Genomic DNA, 14712 nt, shown 5'->3' with positions numbered 1-14712 from the left:
AAAATTTACAAAAATGTGTTTGGTTTGGATCTGAGATTCATATAAACTCAATGTTTTGGAACAGAATTGAAGGTTCAACATTAACTGCAATGGTGCTCTAACCTCAGGGTTGCACTCTTTTAATACCGGGCTCTAGGATTGAGTGCAAAGAAAATGAAACTATGTAAGACCAGTATTTAAATGAGTGACACAGGCCAAGCTAGAATTTCTCTGAAATGTTTGTAAAATGTGACAAGCACCACCCTCTATCTTTGTGAATTAATTTGAATGAAGTTTTACTCACTTCCCAACCTTCAAATAGTGTTATAGCTCATCAAAAATCATGGACCATTGCTACATTAACAAACATTTCTCAAGACGTTTGTCTTAGGAACCAGGTGAACAAAGCCCTTTTCATAAGTCCACAGGGCTTTATTGTATGCCTCTTGTGCATCTAAACATATGTGAAACTGAACATGCCATCTTCAGCTTTAAACAAAATAACTGTCCATAATCATGGCACTAGTTATTGACCCCTCGGTTCCTTTTAGCCTGTGGCTGGTTTGGCTTGATCTCGTTATATTGAAAGTAACAAAGGTGGGACTTGATGAAGACTGCCAGGGTATACATCAAAACCATCCATCCAACGTAATGCCACGTTTTTGCAATCACGCAGCTAAAGTACCAAAATCGGACTCGGAAAGTCCGTTTGAAATGAGACCACCAGCCTCCAACTCATTTTCTTCGGTAATTGAGACCGGAGGTTTCGTGTTTCATGAATAAATCGATTTCAGAGTATAGGATTTGACATAAAATTCTAGGCACAACCTTAGTTGAATTCAATTGTAATGTCCCTGAGCTGGCCATATTAGCTGCTATTTTCGTGGCTTATCCGCTTCACCGCTTGTCCGCTTGACCCCTTCCAAGAACCCATTAGATTATGTGTCGACCGAAATTCTCAACTCAGATTGGTTGAGGCATAAGGCAAAGCGGTCAAGCGGTCAAGGGGATAAGCCATGAAAATATCTGCTAATGACACTTTGACTATATACTAGCTCACGTGAAGTGACTTGTGCCAAACATCCAAATCTTTGTCATCTGAATCTGAGGGATTTTTTCCCATGTGACTCTGAATCCAAATTTTTCTACCCCTATCCAAATTCAAATCAAAACCGAAAACCAAGAGCTTGGCCTTATTAAATTCTGAGACATTTTGCTTCATCCAGTTCAAATCAATTTTAATACGCCCAATGGGGTGCCCCACGTGGTGTGTGCACGCTCCATTAGCTCTCCAAGTAAGTGTTGTGCCGGACTGCGGCGAGTCCGGGCGAGTCGGACACTTGACACATTTTTTAAAACCTCCCAATTTTACCGGACCTGCCCAATTCGTGCGCGGGTCACTAAAAATAGGTACTGGACGTTGGACATTCTCCCTTACTGGTTTGTTAGCCTTGCCCTGTTTTTACACCACGCGTGCACTCTTCCAGGCTAACAGCCCCGTCGCTTGCATTTGACGTAATCCTCTTCCCAGTTTTTGAAAAAGGTCAGTGTGACTCACGCAACCTTTCAAGCCAGCTGCCACTGCTAGATTGGATGGGATGTGGACGTTGACAGAATCATCATATTCCTGCTGGTGAGGCAGTGCAGAATCTTGGATTGAGAAAAAGTGATACCATTCTACAGAAGTGGGATCTAAGCGCTCGTGTCATGACGGAGGTCACGCTCAGCCCGGACCTGGGCCACGAACTGCGGTGCTTGACTGATTTTCTCAGCCCCATGGATCAGCACGCGAGTGAACTGATCCGGTCCTTGCGGTCGCCCGACCCGGAGACCGAGGCTGAGGCTGAGGCCTGGGCCCAAGTCCCTTTGCGTGAACAAGAGCAGGTAAGTAGGTAAGTAGGTAGGTAGTAGGTAGATGGATGGATGGATCTCCGGTCAAGCTTGACTGGCCCGGCCTTTGGCGACCAGGGCTCGAGCGAGCGAGCGAGCGAGGACGTGTTCCAGCCAAAGGAGGAGAATAGGTCGACACCATCGTATGGATGGGCGTTCGGGACTAAAGTTCTTTCACATTATCTGACCTCAGTTTTAAACTTGAGAAGGGCTGACTCTCGCCCCACCTTCGTTGGGCATGTGAGAAGGAATCCATTGAGCTGGATGAAGCTTCATCAGGCCAGTCGAGGTGCAGGTCAACCAACGTGTTGAAGGTCAGTTAGCCTCGGGACTAATTCCTATGAGGGTCAGATCAATTAGCTGGACTTGGCCATTTCATCCACAAGGCTAACATCCACCCACTAGCATCTTATTGACGTGTGCTCCACCTCCATACTTGAGGAGGTCTTCAATCACCCTCATGACTTGGTCCCGGTCCGTTCAAGTAGAGAAGCTAAAGCTTGACCGCCCCTCCGTTTCATAGCCCGGAAACCGGGCCAGGCTCAGCCTACCCACTGAATGGAGCGTCTCCCTATCGGCCATGAACCGGGGAAATCAGACAGTAACCCACATTCGGCCTTCCCACCCTAACGAGCTAGCACCCCTGAAACCCCAGGAAGAGTGAAAACGCGGTAAATGTGAAAAAAATCGCTTTCCCCCTGGACATGACCAGCCCATACCGTTCGGTGTACCCAATCGCTCGTGAGAGAGTTGAGGGGTCCCATGCCGATCGATCCGGTTGGCTCGGATGCGGTGGGTCCAGTGGTCCCCTGGCTCCCGCCCGTTCGGGTGGGGCTATGGCCATTCAATCGAGCCGACCCTTCGTCGACTGTAAGCCAGCCAGACAGCCAGACCGTCCTCGCTCGTCGCGCTGTTCCAGTCCCCCATGACCCGCCTTCCTTGTCTTGATTTTTCCCATCCCTCTCCCCAGGTTTTTCATGCCTTACACGCCGAACTGCAGAGCTTGGGCCAGACGCATGACCTTCACGCCCGCACCGTCCAAGCCTTGGCCCAAAACCAGCGAGACTTGACCGGCCAATTGACCCACCTGGATGATACGTTGGCCCAATTGCGGGACCAACTCGCCTTCAAGGCGGCCAAGATTCAAGAAATGGAGGCCAAACTGGTCCGAGAAGGTGAGTAGTGACTAAATGCTCGAAGCCACGCCGCCCACGCTTTGAACTCATGAGCGACTACCATGAGCCGTATGCATCTTAGATCTTGGATATGGGGATAAAGAAGGGCCGTGTCATTTCCCTTGATCGAGACTGGATTAGATTGGGAAAGATTTTGAAAGATTTTGCGCAGATCCTGCAGAAAAGCTCTGCCATCGTGAATGAATCAGGTCACCTTCTTGTCTTGCTTCAGGTACGGATTGGCAAACCAAAGGCCAAGATTTGGCCGCCACTTGTGAGCGTTACCGAAAGTGCTTGGGCTTGAGTGTCAGTCTGACCGATCAGAACACGATCGTGTTCGAGTTGTCTCGGTTGGCCCCTCAAGATCCGGAGCGCGGATTCCGTTGCGAATTAGCCACCAGTCACGAAGAAGGACAAAAGGCATTTACCGGTTCGTAGTGCAACACGCTTCCTTGCTTTTACCATTCTCAGCGGTCAGTTCATCGGCGTCTGATTTGTTTCAGTCCTGCGTTGCCAGCCCGAATTGGAGACCATGTCGGCCTTGGAAGATATGTTGAATGACACGCGAGATTTGTCCGGATTCGTGGTGGCCCTTCGGAAGAAGTTCAAGCAGACTTGCCATTAAGCATAAATTAAATTGGCCCATCTTGGATTACAAATGTATGAATATATTTCGGAGGAATGAAAATGCCTTTTTGTCCCAAACTCCAATAATCACGTCAAAATCGGAGTTGCCAACTAGGCAGAGCCGTGGTGGGTTGACGATTGGCCAAGGAGAAGCCCGTATCCACCGCTAAGGATGCTGAACGCGACTCGATCTCATCCTCGTTAATCTTTTTGTACGCTCCTCCGCCTGAAATATCGAGAAAGCGGGTAACAATGAAGTGGATATACTGTTCGGATCATTTCCATGTACATCCAGTGGTCTGAAAGTTGCCCTAGTTTAAATCAGATATTCTTTTATCACCATCTATTGAAATATGATAGTAAAACGGAGGATGGGCCAAGACTTACTCATTTCCCTATCCAGTGTGGTAAAACCCTTCATGACACCTTTGTGGCCTCTTTTCCCACTTCTAACCTATCCTATAAGAACTGCTTTTGTCGTATCTTAATAAAGGAAGTCAACTACTGTCTCCTGACTCATTCAGTTTGCCGATCCTGTGATCCGCCACACCTTCTTCATTCTACCAGACATTGCCTACGATCCGGAGATAGACCTATCTATGTACAATAGTCGCTGTGTTTAGGTACGCCTGGAATGGATCGCTCATTTCAACTATTACAATGCAGAAATGTAATAACATAGTCAGTCCACTCACCACTGGGAGGTTTGGGCGAGGCCACTTTTTTGGTTTTGTCCGACGATCCGCCCTCAGATTTGGCCGGCCAAGTTGGAAACATGCTCGGATCGATGGCGCGAGGGCTCTCTTGAAAGTATTCGGCCATGAGTGCCTCTTCACAAGAGATCCTTTTCTTGGGATCATAGGTGAGTAGCTTCTTCATCAGAGCCAGACCCGCGTCCGATAACATACTCGATGGGAACTTATTCCGTAGGTGACTGATGGGATAATCCACAAACTTGACCTTTTGAACGGCGGGCAACTTGTTGTAGCCTGTCCAAATCTTTTCCGACGGCGTTCCTGCAGATCGATGAAAGGGACACACACACACGTTTGAACCGTCGATCAGACGAAAATAAAAAGTGACTGTTAAGAACAACGTACCCAAGAGTTTGAAGATGCGATTGAGTTGGTCCTGATCACTTTTGCCCGGAAACAAGGGCTCCATGTGGAGAAGCTCCCCGAATATGCATCCTAAGGACCACACATCCACGTAGGTCGAGTACTCTTTTTGGCCCAGAAGCAACTCCGGGGATCGATACCACAACGTGACTACGATGGACGTGTAGGGCTTCAAAGGCGAGCCGTATTCCCGGGCCAAACCGAAGTCGCCCACCTTCACGATCCCATTGTGACTGAGCAAGAGATTGGAGGTCTTCAAATCCCGATGGAGGATCCAGTTATCGTGTAAGTAGGCGATGGCACTGAGTAATTGGGTCATCAGACACTTGACCTCGGCCGGGAGGAAGACCTGCTTCTTACTCCGCATGGTCTCCATCAACGACTTGAGATCGTGTTCAACAAAGTCCATCACTGGAAAAGGTCAATGAATACCGTCCATTGCTTTGATTTCAAGTGTGAACCACCTAATCATGCTAGGGCTGAACAAGCTTACCTATGTAGATCTTGTCCATGTTGGATCCCACCACAATCTCGCGGACCGTGACCACGTTCGGGTGTTGAGAAATGAGCAAGGTGTTGATTTCGCGTAACGATGTGATAGGAAAGCCCTCCTTTTCTCGTTCCATTTTCAGCCGCTTTAAGGCCACGATCTCTTTGGTCTTCTTATCCTTGGCTCGGTAGACCACACCATACGTGCCTTCCTCGATTCGATTCAAGCACTAGAATATGAAAATATCACGAGAAATCATCATGGCCATTCTTTCTTGGCACCTGTTTCGACTCATGCCAAACCTGGAATTCCTCGACGCTTCGACAACCATAGATCGAGGGTAAATACGGAGGCAGTTTGTCGCGCTCATCTTCGGCAGCTTTGTTGGCCGCCTCCTCTTCCTTGCGTTCTTTCGACATATCGTCGCCAAAGGATCGTTGCGAGCCCGGGGTTCCTGGAATATCGAAATCGGAAAAAGGAATTCAGTCTCAAATTTTTGATTCATCATAAACAAACCGTATTACCGTTCTTCTCGATGGGGTCATCCTCATCTCGGAGTTCGCCACGGAGAGCGGCCTCCAGACGACTGTCTTCATCCGAATCCGAATCGTGAGCGATTCGTTCACGGACCAGTGGCTCATTTTCGGGTCTAAGAGGCGTGGGAGAGCGTTGGGGCGTGGCATTAGGATCCACGGACACGCGTCGGCTTTGACTCGGACTTCGGGGTCGGCGTTTGCTCTCTTTCCGTTTAGCATGCTTGCTTCGTTCTGCATTAGGGAAATGAAGTAATTAACACCACTGCTAAAACATTGGAGCTAGCTGGCTGGCGGCGTTCACGATGCCATGGAGCAAATTTTATGGACATGATGCCCTGCTTTTCTGCTATGGATGAAGATTGTCTAATGTTTCAAATTATCGACTTATTTGAGATTGGCATTTCTTTGAATTTGTAACATAGCTCTTGTGGCTATTGAAAATTTAGTAGGCTCACACTTTATCTTGGCCGTGATGTTTTTCTTTGCTCTTCCCCTACAACAACGATAAGACATTTTTCACTGCTTTTACTTGAACAACAATATAAACGAATTTAATAACTACAAGCTCAAACTGATACCTTAGCCAGGATATCAATCAATAATCAGGATTATCCTACCTCGAATGGGCTCCTCCTCGGCAGGGTCATCATTCACTTGTCCTTCTTCTTCCTCCTCTTCTTCTTCATCTTCGTCTCCCTCGGATGCCTCCGGATCAGAGGAGCCCTCTTCCTCGTCCTCGTCGTCTTCCTCTTCTTCTCCTTCCTGCTCCCCCGACGACGAGCCCTCACCCGACACCTCGTCGACGGAGGCACTGGCCTCTTGGCCCGATTCAGTCTCGTCGGAGCTGCCGCGCTCGGGCGTGGCTCCCGAGTGCTCGGAAGCCGTGTCGGAGTTGGTCTCTGCCCGATCTTCGTCCGATACCTCAATGGTGGCCGCCGCTGTCGTGGCCTCCGGACTGTTGGGCCCTGTACCACGCCCATCGCGTCGCTTCCGCCGTTTCTCACCTAGGGGAAATTTTTTGAGCGACTTGGATTACAGAACGGGGTTGAGACGTTATCCTTCGAAATCGTAGAAATGATGAAGCATACGTAGTAGTGATATCCTTGCAATCAAAATGATTATACTTATTTTGTATGCATATGATATCTTATTTCATTTTAAGGAGGACCTGGAATCGACAATTAATTCGATAAGCCCAAAAATGAGCCATTTCAGCTAATACCTTGGACAAACTAAAAACTGGTTGTTGAAGAAGGCCATGATGAATACTTATTTATGTCTTGGCCACGAACTTCCTGCAGAAATTAGCCGCCGTCCAGTCCTAGCCGTCCAGTCCTAGCCGTGTGTCCTAACTCAAATGGCGAATGGGCAAAGACATCCATCCATACAATAGATATTATTTCCATATCAAGCAAAACTTTATAGAAATGTGTACCTTCATGAAAGTACTAGTTATGCCCATAGATACAATTTCAATGGGTGTGAGGTTAATTCAAATATACTTGAGGGTCGATTGACGAAGATTAGAGTTTTTTTTACCATATTAGAAAGAACTGGGTATTCAATGCTTTGGAATTCAATTTCCAACATGTTGGAGGTAAAATGAGATCATACGTAAAATAGCTTTGAACCCAACGACTGTTTCAGTGGGAACTATTTTGGGCTTAGCCCGATACTTAACTCAATAAATCAGAAAAAAAAGTGAGCGTAAGTAATGTCAGACCCATGAATCAGGAGTCAAGCGTTCTGGGATGGTCAATGAATGTCCGATCCCCTGAAAGTCCAACCGTTATATATTTGCCTAAGCCCACAGCAGGGAATTGGCATCGGTTTCAAATGAATGGCCTATATCATAGATGGGGGGCTGGGGGGGCAGGGAGCGGGCGGGTCAAGTGGCTGGCTAACTGGCCGTCTGACCGGCTGGAGGGCGGCGTGACGGGCGGTCCCGATGATCACCGCGAGCGGGGCGATCCGAACCGCGATTGAGTAGGCGACTCCGCAAGTCCGTCTGACCCGACGAGGGCGCCGAAATGGGCGCGGGCAGCGGGCGCTCCCGCCGGCGAGATCCACTGACGGGCCTGAAACAGAGAGGGGAGAATGTGCAGGGAGCGAGGGTGGTAAGGCTGTGTCTCAGAGAGACAGAGAGGTCGCACCGTTCAGCTCGATGGTCTCGGTCCCGTTCACGGCGAGGGGCCGGATGAGTGAGATGAGCATGGCGGTCCCGGTGACGCTCGCGCTCGGGGGCTGCAAATCCACCGCGCGAATGGCCACCGCCCCCACTGCCGCCGCCGCCCGTTCGAACGTGGGGCGGTCGGTAGGCGGGTTGAGGCGGACGGATATTGTGCCCTTCGTAGTTGACATCCTCGTCCGAGTCCATGATGGAAATGGAGGGAGGGGCGGAAGAAGGAAAAGATTGATCAAACCTGATCAATCATGTAACGAATGAATGAATGGAGGATCCACGATCCACGATCCAGTTCTTTGGGAGGAAGAAAGGCAGAGAAGCAAACCCATGGACAGACCGACCGACAGATGGCTGCTATCTCCTATCAGGACTATCAGGACTATCACGTTGGTGATGAATGGATGGATGACCCGCAGAGAGAGGATGGTTTTGAGATTGGTTTTGAGATTCAGACGGTGTTGACCCCAAGAATCCAAACAATCTAGATTCGACGTCGTTTGTGTCGTTTGTGTTGCTCTCCAAGAGAGGTTGGGTTGATTACCAGGGTGGCCAGATTTTTTCAGTTAGCCCACATGCCAAAGCAATATCGTCGAATATATCTATCAGAAACCCACTTTTGTGACGAGTTAATCTGCCAGCTGGCTGTACCAAGGGCTGGAAAAAAGTTGGAAAAGCCATAGAAGCCGTCAGATCTGGCGGGGAAAACTCTACAAAACCTCGCCAGAAGATGTTCGAGCAATGCGTTACCTCCTCTTCAGATAGAAGCTCTTAACCTTTTTGTGCCTACAGTCAGGAAGCAGGTTGAGTGGCTCCAAATCATGAAGTTCCGTAGCTTAAAGAACTCAGGTTGCGGAACATTAATATCTTACGCCGAGACGATCTGCATGAATATTGGTTGGGAAGTAGTTGGTAGATTTGGGGACTCTCGTCAATTGTTGGGGTGGTTTAGATTGTGAAACCACCGTCTTTGGTGGATTTGGCCAAGTAGTTTCCAATATCATTAGTATGATTAGCATCATGGTCGTACTGTAATTTCGATACTCCTGTTCCGTGTAATCCTTCAACGGCGTTGTGAATCTCTTTCTTTTGAATCTTTTTTGAGAGATGAATGTTTCGTCGTTCCAAGGGGTGAGAGTGGCCAAGGCCACCGCGAGCCAAAACCATGGTCCACCTCATAATTAGAGCAGCCCTATTGGCCGGCTGTTTGACAATCGGTCACAAAGACAACCGAAGTATCTTGGGCTGGATGTGAACCTACATCTTTCAGCTTTTATTTCTTTTGGCTTAGGCGATTACAAAAGTTTCAGTCAAATTCTTGACTGATTTGCCACGCCTAGGCCTCTTCCATCAAAGAAACATCTTTTTCCAATTGGTTCATGATCAGAGGCTTGTAGTAGTGAAAACTAAAGAAATAAGAAACGTATTTGCTTTGAACCATATTTACCCGATAAGATTAAAATGTAGTTCCGCAACCTGAATTCTTTAAGCTACGGAACTTCATGATTTGGAGTCACTCAACCTGCTTCCCGGCTGTAGGTACGAAAAAGTTAAGACTACCAGTGCAAATGTTATAAAAAAATTTACTTGAGGTTTAGTACGCTCTTTGGGGAACAACGCACAACTTGTTCCCAAATTGTGCGTTGGTAGCTAAAAGTGCATACTGCACACCGGATGAAGATTTTTACACCATAGGCCTCAGTTGCTGGGTGAAAGAATCACAAGAGCCCAGTTTTTTAAAGGGAAGGAGTGAATCTTAGATCGAGAAAAAGTTATACTATTCTACATAAATTGGATCTTTTCTCAATCTAAGATTTACTCCTTGACTTTAAGTAACTTGTGCTTAAAATCTTTGACAAGGTCATCCTGAATAAAACCACTCGAAAATGTTTCAAGGTTTTGGATCTTAAAATTGCGCTATGCGGCTATGGTTTGTAGGAGCGGATATGCTGAGTCAAGAACAGAAAAAATGAGGAACTCAATGACGAAATTGGCGTGATGTATTTTTTTTATCAAGCCTCAAATCAGTGTCACATTTATTCGACTCCAGCTCATGGCTCATGGCACACAAAAGGCCATTCATGAGAGCTTTTGAGCTTTGGCCTTGGCTTTCCTTAGGGAGTGTGAGGAAATGTTCCCCAAATCAGAGGCAAAAGTCGGTGTGACAAATTGACAGATGTCGTGCCAAGACTCATCTTTCCTTCGCCATCCATGTCTCTCGAAAGGGGGTAAGCAGTTCCCTTACGGCTAGTGCTAGGGGCGTGTCCTTTGATCCTCGATCTTTTTCCTGGACTCGACAAAAATTGGTGACGCTTTTCTTGAACAGACCTGAGTGCTATTAGGGCGATCGAGGGCGTTTTCATAAATGCGTTTCAAGAATGTTGGGAAAACATCAGTAAGATGATTTGATTTGTCTTTTAGGTCATCACTGAGTTTATTCATGTTAAATAAGGCAAGTGAAGTAAAGGTAATTCAAGGAAAAATGTGATCGGACATCCTGATTTTGGGTATTTTGTGGGAAAAGATTTAGACAAACATTACAGCCTACTCGCACCGCTTCACTTCTCAAGGGTAGTAAACCTGAAATTCATCCATCAGATTCCACCATTGATCACTCTTACCTGGCCTAAGCTGGCCACAGCTTACATACGCTCGTATTAGGCTAGAGGCCTTGATTCTTTTCAATCTGACTCCCCACAGCCTAACCAAATCTGAACTAGAACTCCTTGATTTCTATCAGGATTAATCATCTACTTTACATAGTTTCCTTCTCGATCACGGTAATCGTTTTCACCCAAGTCCATTCAAATACATCTCCATGAAATCTGCTCTTATTTTGGCTAGAATAAACAAAGCTAAAGTAACTTCCCTTCAAAGGCTGGTTTCTTTCAGAGTCTCTCAGAGTCTCTAATATATATATTCAGGGTCTCGAATATTTATCTCTGCAATCAATAGCAAGTCAATTTTGCAACATTTGATTTGGCTTTAAGGTGGTTTGTTCCAAAGCTGATACAAATGTAGGTGTCAAAAATATTTTAACTCATGTGTCCGTGACAGATCAGGAAATACACTGCTTGTTGCGGGGGCTGCCAATTTTTGTACTTGTTAATTATACGTAAATTGGGTTCCCATCTGAATGAGATTTGTTAGATTTAGCCCGAGTTAAATCATTCTTACTCAACTTGACAACAGTTGATGTCGAGAAAGTCTTAGAAAGACCATAATTTCTGGCGAAAGTTTCTCGAATCAAATTATGGACCATCTCGTTTTCCCCGATCCCATTTACACAAAACATTCGACGGATATGATGTTCATGGAAAAAATGCATCAACAGAAATTCAGCACATATGTTAACATACAGAAAATTCAACTCAAAAGTCAAAGTGATGGAAGTTGAATTGAATTTCAATTCAACTTCCAATCTCCAAAAACAATTCTCCGATCTGAGACCCTTTGTATATTTGCGGTATAAAGTTGGATCAACTATGTAATTGTGAGGACGATCAATTCATTGATTGGGAAAAGCAAAAGAAGATGACCTGATCATTACAAACATGAATAACTATTTGGCAAATCAAGTACAGTAGTGATGGGTTTCGAATCGGACATCAGCTATTTAACTTTACAGAACCCTTGGCAGGGCTCCCAATTCAAACGAGAATAGGCAGAGAAATGAATATTCAAGATCAGGAACGAGTTTTAAAGCAGCCCTGGCTCTAAGACCTACAAGGCTGGGTCACGTTTTGGCGCTCATTTAAGCGGGTTTGATTGTGCTTGTGTACTCTCTTTCGCTCGTGATGGGAGCCCTAACCGAGGTCCTTGAAGCTAAAAAGCTCACATTCCGGCTCGAAACACATCACTGCTGTTATTGGCCATGCCATTTTCTGCCACCAATTTCTGCCAGGTGGTAGAAAATGGCTTTTAATAATTTCTCATCCCTGCTTTCGAGTCCCTCAATGACCTGCTCTAAATGCTCAATCAGTTGGGTAACCGTGCTAAAATGTGCTCGGATCCCGTGCTGGCTAGGAGGAAGGACGTCATGAATATCAAGAAATTCAACAAGTTTGGACTTCATGCTCTTCTCAAACACCTTCGCAATATTCGAAGTGAGAGAAATCGACCTATAGTTACTGGGGAGTGATTTATCTCCCCCTTTGAAAATTGGAATAATATGACCTACCTTGAGTGAAGGTGCAAACTTGCCCTGATCCAAGATGCAACGCATCAAGTACGAGAAAACAGGAGCGAAAACCAGTGAGCATCCCATCAGAAACTGAGATGTCACGCCATCAGGACCAGGAGAACTTGAAAACCTCAAGTCCTCAAGAAAAATGCCTTCGGATTCGACCTGACCTCCTGAACCACCTTACTCTCAGTTTGTAACTGTCCATGTTCGATGGAAGCCTTAATCTTACCCTGAACTACGTCCAACTTTTTTTGGAGACTAGCCACAAGTGCTGGATTCGAAGTGCTCTTCAGCCTTTTTGCTAGTTTGCAACTCTTTTTGAACAAAGTCTTCCTATATTTTGGAATTTTTGTCCGTGTACCACCTATCGAAACACATTCAGAGATTGCTAAACTGGAGCAAACTTCCTTAAAAACTGAAACTAATATATCAATGGCTGCATCTATGGACGATTCCTGTTTCAGAATTGAAATCAGGTCAATTTCTTCTAATCTTTCTATAATCAACGGCCAATGTTCATCTTTGAACTTGAACTTAGCCAAACCGACCTTTTTGACCGGTTTTACTCTAGAGCACGCGACCTTTTGAGTAATGGTCGACCCTATCTCAAGAACATGATGATCTGACAGATTACTAGGTGTCACATGGACATACTGGATCAGATCAGGGTCATTGGAAAAGACCAAGTCGAGAACGCTATTCTCTCTAGTGGCCACACCAACATGCTGGGAGAAATTGCGCAAGATCGCGAATTCTTCCAGCTTTTCTAACGACTGAGACGTCGATTTCGAAATGGGAATATACCCATCTGGACTAACCTCCCACTCTACAACGCTAGCCGGAAAATTAAAGTCCCCTACAAAGAAAACCTTCGAGCAAACTGCCTTTTCCAATTCATTTCCAGTGAATTGGAGAGCTGACGAAAAAGAGCTTGCTGAACAAGAAGGGGGTCTATGCATTGTAACAATAGACAAATCAAGACCTCGAAGATGACAAACTAAGACCTCTACTTCTCCATTCGACATTTGTACATGACTAATGTGCAAATCATTCCTAACATATATGCATACGCCCCCATGTGGGAATATGGGATTATCAGGGCGTATCCTATCACAACGAACTAAGTTGAAACCAACTATGGTTAGTTCTTCATCAAAGACCCCTGGCCGAAGCCAGGTTTCTGTTATAGAGATGAATGCAATCTCTCTCTCAAAGGCTAGTCTTTGAAATCTTTTAGAATCAAGATCAGCCATTCTAAACACCGGCGGCCATTTTTTAGCACCTTCCAACAATTTCTGCCATTTTTGGCCACTTTCTGCCACTTTCTGCCATTTTCAGCCACTTTTGGCAGAAAGTGGCAGAAATTCGATCAACCTCGATTTTTCCCATCCCTGCTGGAAAGGCATGAGTCAGTTGATGTTGTCTATTTTGATTTTGCCAAGGCTTTGGATAATGTAGATCCTGGCCTTTTGTTGAATAGACTTCATGACATTGGGATCCAAGGCAAGGTTCTCAATTGGATAATAAGCTTCATTCATGATAGGAAGCAAATTGTTAAGGTTGAGGGATCCCTTAGTGACATACTTGACGTAAAGTCAGGTGTTCCCCAGGGTTCGATCTTAGGGCCCCTCTTGTTGCCCCGCTTCAAAAGCATAGTATTACTGCCAGCCTCTCTTCTTATGCTGACGATATAAAGCTAGTTTCTGGTAGGAGTGGCCAGGATTCCAGTAGCCTTGCAAAGGACTTAGATCGAATCTACTCTTGGGTAACTGAGAGTAATATGGCCCTGAACGGAATGAAATTCCGCTCCATGACATTTGGGTCAACTCCTTGAAATACTCCACTCGTAAATAATGGAGGTAAAGATATTGAGCAGGTCTCATCTATGAAAGATCTAGGTGTAGTCCTCCAAAATAAAGGAAAGTTCGATGAGCATATCCAGTTGAAGGTGGGTAAAGCTTTTCAAATGTGTGATTCGATCTATCGTACGTTTAAGTCCAGAGATAGCACCACGATGCTAACTCTGTACAAGTCGATTGTCCATCCACATCTTGAATTTGCTTCACCCATTTGGGCTTCAATGAGTTCAGCAGGTTTGCAAAAGGTCGAACAAGTGCAAAGATGTTTCACTAGGAACCTCACAGTATTGAGAGAGCTCTCCTATTGGGAGAGACTAAAAAACTTGGGACTGTACAGTGTTCAGAGAAGGTACGAAAGGTATCTGATATTGTACGTTTTCAAAAGGATTCATGAGCTTTGTCCCAACCCAGGATTTAGGGTCAATTCTGGTGACCGTTTGCGTTTTGCGTTTTGAGAGCACCTTCAAGCCCTTGAGAATCCAGACTAGTTCGAACAAAGAAGTCCAACTCTCTTTTTTTTCTCGGGCTCCTTCATTGTTCAATTTGCTTCCCTCTAATATTCGCAGGGAATACGTAGGCCTTGTTGATCCGGTTGCATCTTTCAAGTCAGACTTGGACCAAGGTTTAGATAGCATTCCAGATCAACCACATATTCAAGGACTAGCTCGAT

The 14712-nt window shown here is 45.8% G+C and overlaps 2 protein-coding genes across 2 annotated transcripts; one reads left to right on the top strand and one right to left on the bottom strand.

Annotated features, from left to right (window-relative positions):
• Positions 1-1558: 1558 nt before the first annotated feature.
• Positions 1559-4178, top strand: LOC131882658 (uncharacterized). Its single transcript, XM_059229881.1, has 4 exons — positions 1559-1863; positions 2840-3044; positions 3277-3474; positions 3548-4178. The coding sequence occupies exons 1-4, from the start codon at positions 1687-1689 to the stop codon at positions 3667-3669; spliced, it is 702 nt and encodes a 233-aa protein (XP_059085864.1). The 5' UTR covers positions 1559-1686; the 3' UTR covers positions 3670-4178.
• LOC131882460 (cyclin-dependent kinase 11B-like) lies at positions 3692-8524 on the bottom strand. The gene is made up of 9 exons (XM_059229606.1): positions 7969-8524; positions 7721-7893; positions 6433-6849; positions 5804-6046; positions 5582-5733; positions 5283-5508; positions 4772-5200; positions 4367-4687; positions 3692-3897 (listed from the first exon to the last, which is right to left on the bottom strand). Exons 1-9 carry the CDS (start codon positions 8190-8192, stop codon positions 3764-3766), a joined length of 2319 nt encoding a protein of 772 aa, XP_059085589.1. The 5' UTR covers positions 8193-8524; the 3' UTR covers positions 3692-3763.
• Between the last annotated feature and the right edge of the window lie 6188 nt (positions 8525-14712).

Source organism: Tigriopus californicus, chromosome 6 (assembly GCF_007210705.1).
Source record: "Tigriopus californicus strain San Diego chromosome 6, Tcal_SD_v2.1, whole genome shotgun sequence".
In the NCBI taxonomy this organism is placed as follows: domain Eukaryota; kingdom Metazoa; phylum Arthropoda; class Copepoda; order Harpacticoida; family Harpacticidae; genus Tigriopus; species Tigriopus californicus.
Note: the sequence above shows the minus strand (reverse complement) of the source record. Positions and strands in the feature narration are given on the sequence as shown.